This window comes from Marmota monax, unplaced genomic scaffold, assembly GCF_021218885.2.
Source record: "Marmota monax isolate L192 unplaced genomic scaffold, Marmota_monax_Labrador192_F-V1.1 WCK01_AAM20220418_F8-fsc00018, whole genome shotgun sequence".
NCBI lineage: Eukaryota > Metazoa > Chordata > Mammalia > Rodentia > Sciuridae > Marmota > Marmota monax.
Window position 1 is genome coordinate 22056607 of NW_026692201.1, and position 7882 is coordinate 22064488.

The following is a 7882-nucleotide window of genomic DNA, read 5'->3' on the forward strand; positions in this document are numbered from 1 at the left end:
AAAAATTCACTACCTACATTCTAAAAAGAAAGTAGTGTCCACTTAAAAAAAATGTACTGAGACCATGGGGCATGAGATGGGCAGTAAGGTTAGGGTAGGAAGGACAGAGAACAAGTTCTTCTTGCAGTTTCCCAGGGAAACCCATCTTGAATACTAAAGCAAACTCTTAATGTGATAATGCTGAAGAACCTCGGTTAATAATGATAATCTAAAATAACACTTCTATTGTGGAGAAAACAAACATTTCTCAAAACAATCCTAAAAGATTTCAAGAGGGAGAAAAAAAAGATACACAACTGCAATCATTTTGACCTTCCCCACCAAGGTCAGGTGAAGAAATCTATGCAACTCTACATACTAAGACCTGATGACCATCTCCCAAGTCCCACAGAAGGTGGGAAAAAATGTTTTTCAAATAGGTCAGAGGCAATATTGGATTATGAAAAAAATCACATATGACTTTTGGAAATGTTCATTTTACATGGAGTCCTTTAAAAATAAGTTACAACCAACATTGCAGAGAGAACAGGAGCATGACACAGGAAATAACAAGGATTGAAGAGTGATGAAGGGAGCCTAAAGCTCCATCCTCACAAGGATGGCAGCCCTAGACATCTCCACAAAGGTCACAAGAGGACAGCTTCACTCTGGAGTTGTAACTTCTCACCGCCTGTCTCCTTGGTTCATAGTAATCCACTATGGATACAGAAGCATCTTGGGCATTTGAAACCTTAAAGTTTCTCACAGCAGGAATATCAGTACAAAATTGGGTTTAATTTACAGAATCTAAATAGAGGTTGAGCTTTCCATGATCATGTTCCACCTTCTTCACTGTCTCGCTTAGAGGAATTGCATCTGAAGGCACAGTAAAGCCACTAAGAAGGTTAACTTCCGTAAGGGCCATGCCACTCCTATCTGGGCCCAAAAACCTTGTACACACATTGAAATTCACATGATTGACATCATCTTTATTATCTTTTACTTCAACATCTAAATCAAAGCCTTCTTGCTTTTGGATAGACCTTTTTCTTCTAAAAGACCCTGAATCTTTCACATTATAAATAACATTGAACTGACAAATAGCAAATCCAAAACCACTTACAGAAATATTAACTGTAGTTGGCTGTACTACAGCAATCTCTGCTGTCTGAAGGAGAAAGCGGTTCTGTGTATCGATCAGAAACTTTACGGGACTCGATGAGCTAGGCTGCAGCACAGTCACTTGGCCATTTGTCCTTTCTGTATTCATTAGAGCTGCAAATTCAGACAGGGCCTTTAAGGCCACAATGGTATCCTGGGTAGATGCAAAGCCTCCCAAGCTATTTCTCTGCCTGCTTAGCCACCTCATAATTGGGATTCCCTTGGAAATCTGAAACTGCAGAAAGTGTGAAAGTAGTGCATAAGCTGCAACTTCAATATCCAGACAGCATGGTTGCCAGGACTCAGAAAACGTGGATACTGATGACACCCAGAATTGCATGCCTCCTTCTTGTTCTGCATGCTCAGTCAGCAAATTCAAAGCTTCCTTTGCTTTAGGACTTTTCACTGATGACAACGCGTAAGTTATAAGAGCTAGAGTGTAATTGTCTGAAATTCCTCTACTGAATTCAGACTCCAAAAATGTGACAGAGTCTTGAACATCAATATTAGGCTGATACTTCTTGTATCCCAGGAGAGAAGTCACAATATAGGCTGTGTTACTGGACTTTTATTGCTACCTTGAAGTTCACTATGGATCACTCTTCCTGGCTCCCAAAATTCACCATTGGATTTCTGATGTCCTTTGAGCCAAGTATATGTCCTGTGTAACACATTCTGATCAATATCTATGTAAGGATCAGCTTCAAGGAAACATCTTAAAACAAAAGCGACAACCAAATGCTCCCAGAAGGGTCATTATTCCCAAAAGCACTGAAGGAGCCATCATCCCTCTGGTAGAGAAGTTTCCTCTGGTAACCTTGCCTCATAAATGAAAGTGATTTTTCTTTTATAATATCTGTCAGTTGTTTCTTCTTTGTCAGATAATCCAAAATGTAGATATTTGGAGCGAAATTGATCATGTTCTGTTCACCGCAGCCATAAGGCATCCGAATCAGCGAGGCTAAGCCATTGATGGAAGGCCCAAGAACATCTCCCACTGCAGTGATCTGAATTCTTTCACTGCCACTGACCATATCAGGAGGAAATGAGAAACTGAAAGATTTCATGGTGGTTTGCAGTTTGTTGTCAGTCAAGTCTAGTAGGATGCACTGTGAATATGATTTTTCTATTCCTTCAGCCTTTACTAAAATCCTCTGGGTGATAGCATCAGAAGCAGTGGGTGAAATAGCCATAACTGTGATAGGAATTTCTCCCAGATGTGCTGGCCTGACAGGAAAAACAACAGTTGCCCCATCCTCACTGGGAACCAGAATGGTCTGCTGGTGTCCTGTGGCATTGATTTCATTCGAAGTCAATAGAATATCATATCCATCACTTTTCTCAATGATTGCCTTAACCTCAGTGGCCTCTTTCAAATAATTGAATATGGTTACTTCCAAAGCAAATTCTTCACCTCTGATAACAGAGTAGGGAAGATTCAAAAAAATGAAAAATGGTTGGAAGGCTTGTAGCTCCACTGGGGCAGTTGTTAACCCAAGACCTAAGTCTTCGGAGATCACAAAAGCAGTAGCCACCCAAGAAGTGATAGAGTCAGGTACTGTAACTTCAAATTCCGGGTAAATCTTGGATTCCATATCAGTGTCTAGCCAAATCCAAGTCTCTGGAAAATGCTTTCTTACACGTGGGTTGCTAAATGAAGAAAAATCATTAATATCTACTAGATACCCCTGGGTTTCCTCCACAAACATCTCAGCATACTCCGAAGTATCATAAACAATATCAACATAATCCTTCACAAGGTTTGCACCGGTCAATACCCAGAGACCACATTCCTTAAAGACAGCAAAAGAATTCATAAACATGCCTAAATAATATCCTGTGTTATAAAGTTCCAAGTCATGGACCACATTTTCCATTGTAATATCATTTGAGGCATTCATCAGATTCACACTTTTGTCAACAGCTACAATCTCAACTACTGAGTCCAGCTGTGTTACAGAGACCCTGAGAGAGACTTTCTCAGAAGGTTCAGCATTAGCTTTGCTCCCAAACAGCTTTATCTTATTTTTAAAAATAAGCTGAACAGGAATTTTTAAGGCATCATTTATAATTTCTCCATCATCTTCAACATAATACACAATTATACAAGCCTTTGGTGCCCAAGAACTTTCTGGTATTAAAGAGAAGGTTGTTGTATTTTGTTTGCCTACAGCCACCAACTGTCCCTTGGATATTACCATATAGCTAAATTCCTTCAATTGCTTGTTGCCATTGACCACCAATTCAAAAGGTGATCCCATCTTTATATTTTCATCTCTTGCTTTTAGCTGGATGTATGTCTTACTAGGAGATGTAAACATGCCATGAACTGCCATGCTACTTACACTAGCAAGAAAATAAGCCCTCAGCTGTTGCTCACTGGAGTTGTCCAGGATTGGGAATTCAATCTTAAAGATTCCATTTTGGGGGACCGTATAATTCATGATCTGGACAGTGTCCATGTCCTGATTGCCACGGTTCTGTCTGCTCCAGAAATCGGTTTTGTTTCTCTGTGTCACTGTTATGACTACATTATTTCTTCTTTCTTCAAGAGTCAGTTGGTTGCCATCAGAACGGCTTACCTTCACCTGCCACTCTCCCAGCCACCACCACGAGGCTCCCCATCGCCCCACGCCGAGGCTGCTTCCATCTTCCAGCACATAACCCCATCAGTCCTACTCAAACAGTTTCCACCATATCCCTAGGGTATAAAGTTCAAATCCATTACATTACAAAGCTCTTGACATATCATATTTCATACATTAGATTCAAGTGGGTTATGAACTCCCATTTTTACCCCAAATACAGATTACAGAATCACATCGGTTACACATCCACATTTTACATAATGCCACATTAGTAACTGTTGTATTCTGCTACCTTTCCTATCCTCTACTATCCCCCCTCCCCTCCCCTCCCCTCCCATCTTCTCTCTCTACCCCATCTGCTGTAATTTAATTCTCTCCCTTGTTTTTTTCTTTTTTTCCCCTTTCCCCTCACAACCTCTTATATGTAATTTTGTATAACAATGAGGGTCTCCTTCCATTTCCATGCAATTTCCCTTGTCTCTCCCTTTCCCTCCCACCTCATGTCTCTGTTTAATGTTAATCTTTTCTTCTTGCTCTTCCTCCCTGCTCTGTTCTTAGTTGCTCTCATTATATCAAAGAAGACATTTGGCATTTGTTTTATAGGGATTGGCTAGCTTCACTTAGCATAATCTGTTCTAATGCCATCCATTTCCCTGCAAATTCCATGATTTTGTCATTTTGTAGTGCTGCGTAATACTCCATTGTGTATAAATGCCACATTTTTTTTATCATCCATCTATTAAAGGGCATCTGGGTTGGTTCCACAGTCTAGCTATTGTGAATTGTGCTGCTATGAACATCGATGTGGCAGTATCCCTGTAGTACGCTCTTTTAAGGTCTTCAGGGAATATTCCGAGAAGGGCAATAGCTGGGTCAAATGGTGGTTCCATTCCCAGCTTTCCCAGGAATCTCCATACTGCTTTCCAAATTGGCCGCACCAATTTGCAGTCTCACCAGCAATGTACAAGAGTACCCTTTTCCCCACATCCTTGCCAGCACTTGTTGTTGTTTGACCTCATAATGGCTGCTATTCTTACTGGAGTGAGATGGTATCTTAGGGTGGTTTTGATTTGCATTTCTCTGACTGCTAGAGATGGTGAGCATTTTTTAATGTACTTGTTGATTGATTGTATATCCTCCTCTGAGAAGTGTCTGTTCAGGTCTTTGGCCCATTTGTTGATTGGGTTATTTGTTATCTTATTGTTTAATTTTTTGAGTTCTTTGTATACTCTGGATATTAGGGCTCTATCTGAAGTGTGAGGAGTAAAAATTTGTTCCCAGGATGTAGGCTCCCTATTTACCTCTCTTATTGTTTCCCTTGCTGAGAAAAAACTTTTTAGTTTGAGTAAGTCCCATTTGTTGATTCTAGTTATTAACTCTTGTGCTATGGGCATCCTATTAAGGAATTTGGAGCCCGACCCCACAATATGTAGATCGGAGCCAACTTTTTCTTCTATCAGGTGCAGAGTCTCTGATTTGATATCAAGCTCTTTGATCCATTTTGAGTTAACTTTTATGCATGACGAGAGAAAGGGATTCAGTTTCATTTTGTTGCATATAGATTTCCAGTTTTCCCAGCACCATTTGTTGAAGATGTTATCCTTCCTCCATTGCATGCTTTTAGCCCCTTTATCAAATATAAGAAAGTTGTAATTTTGTGGATTGGTCTCTGTGTCCTCTATTCTGTACCATTGGTCCACCCACCTGTTTTGATACCAGTACCACGCTGTTTTCGTTACTATTGCTCTGTAGTATAGTTTGAAATCTGGTATTGCTATACCGCCTGATTCACACTTCCTGCTTAGAATTGCTTTTGCTATTCTGGGTCTTTTGTTCTTCCATATGAATTTCATGATTGCTTTATCTATTTCTACAAGAAATGCCGTTGGGATTTTGATTGGCATTGCATTAAACCTATAGAGAACTTTGGGTAATATCGCCATTTTGATGATGTTAGTTCTTCCTATTCATGAACAGGGTATATTTTTCCATCTTCTAAGGTCTTCTTTTATTTCTCTCTTTAGGGTTCTGTAGTTTTCATTGTATACATCTTTCACCTCTTTTGTTAGGTTGATTCCCAAGTATTTTATTTTTTTTGAGGATATTGTGAATGGGGTGGTTGTCCTCATTTCCATTTCAGGAGATTTGTCACTGATATACAGGACTGCCTTTTATTTATGCGTGTTGATTTTATATCCTGCCACTTTGCTGAATTCATTTATTAGCTCTAGTAGTTTCTTTGTAGACCCTTTTGGGTCTGTTAGATACAGTATCATATCATCGGCAAATAGTGATAATTTAAGTTCTTCTTTTCCTATTTTTATGCCTTTAATTTCTTTTGTCTGTCTAATTGCTCTGGCTAGTATTTCAAGAACTAAATTGAATAGAAGTGGTGAGAGAGGGCATCCCTGTCTTCTTCCAGATTTTAGAGGGAATGCCTTCAGTTTTTCTCCATTCATAATGATGCTAGCCTGAGGCTTAGCATATATAGCTTTTACAATGTTGAGGTAAGTTCCTGTTATCCCTAGTTTTTCTAGAGTTTTGAACATAAAGGGATGCTGTACTTTGTCGAATGCTTTTTCTGCATCTATCAAGATGATCATGTGGTTCTTATCGTTAAGTCTATTGATGTGGTGAATAACATTTATTGATTTCCGTATATTGAACCAGCCTTGCATCCCAGGGATGAATCCTACTTGATCATGGTGCACAATTTTTTTGATATGCTTTTGTATTTGATTTGCCAGGATTTTATTGAGGATTTTTGCATCTAAGTTCATTAGAGATATTGGTCTGTAGTTTTCTTTCTTTGAAGTGTCTTTGTCTGGTTTCGGGATCAGGGTGATGTTGGCCTCATAGAATGAATTTGGCAGAGCTCCTTCTTTTTCTATTTCTTGAAATAACTTGAAGAGTATTGGTATTAATTCTTCTTTGAAGGTTTTGTAAAACTCCGCTGTATATCCACCCTGTCCAGGGCTTTTCTTGGTTGGTAGTCTTTTGATGGCTTCTTCTATTTCCTCCTTTGTTATTGGTCTGTTTAAATTGTGTGTACCTTCCTGACTCAATCTGGGCAAATCATATGACTTAAGAAATTTATCGATATCTTCACTATCTTCTATTTTATTGGAATATAGGGTTTCAAAATAATTTCTAATTATCTTCTGTATTTCTGTAGTGTCCGTTGTGATATTGCCTTTTTCATCCCATATGTTAGTAATTTGAGTTTTCTCTCTTCTTCTCTTCGTTAGTATGGCTAAGGGTCTGTCGATCTTATTTATTTTTTCGAAGAACCAGCTTTTAGTTTTATCAAATTTTTCAATGTTTTTTTTTTTTTGTTTCAATTTCGTTGATTTCCGCTCTGATTTTAATTATTTCTTGCCTTCTACTACATTTGCTGTTGTTTTTATTTTCCTTTTCTAGGGTTTTGAGATGAAGTATGAGTTCATTTATTTGTTGGTTTTTTCTTTTTTTTGAGGAATGAACTCCAGGCAATGAATTTCCCTCTTAAAACTGTTTTCATTGTGTCCCATAGATTCCAATATGTTGTGTCTGTATTTTCATTTGTCTCTAAGAATTTTTTGATTTCCTCCTTTTTGTCTTCTGTAACCCATTGATCATTCAGTAACATATTGTTCATTTTCCAGGTGATGCAGGATTTTCCCTTCCTTCTTTTATCATTGATTTCCAGTTTCATTCCATTATGATCAGATAAGATGCATGATATTATCTCCACACCTTTATATTTACTAAGAGTTGCCCTATGGCATAATATATGGTCTATCTTTGAGAAGGATCCATGTGCTGCTGAGAAGAACATGTATCCACTTGATGATGGTTGATATATTCTATATATGTCGGTTAAGTCTAGGTTATTGATTATGTTATTGAGTTCTATAGTTTCTTTATTCAGCTTTTGTCTGGAGGATCTGTCCAATGGAGAGAGTGGTGTGTTGAAGTCACCCATAATTATTGTGTTGTGGTCTATTTGACTCTTGAACTTGAGGAGAGTTTGTTTTACGAACGTTGCAGCACCATTATTTGGTGCATACATATTGATAATTGTTATGTCTTGTTGGTGGATGGTTCCTTTTAACAGTATATAGTGTCCTTCTTTATCCCTTTTTTAATTTTTTAAAATTTATTTAAATTTAAAT

General features: G+C 38.3%; 1 protein-coding gene across 1 annotated transcript; it reads right to left on the reverse strand.

Moving 5' to 3' along the window:
• Positions 1 to 371: 371 nt before the first annotated feature.
• Positions 372 to 3602, reverse strand: LOC124080667 (CD109 antigen-like). The gene is given in 3 exon segments (XM_046426697.2): positions 372 to 1698; positions 1701 to 1871; positions 1874 to 3602. Coding segments are annotated over 3 exon segments (2826 nt in total). The 3' UTR covers positions 372 to 772.
• Between the last annotated feature and the right edge of the window lie 4280 nt (positions 3603 to 7882).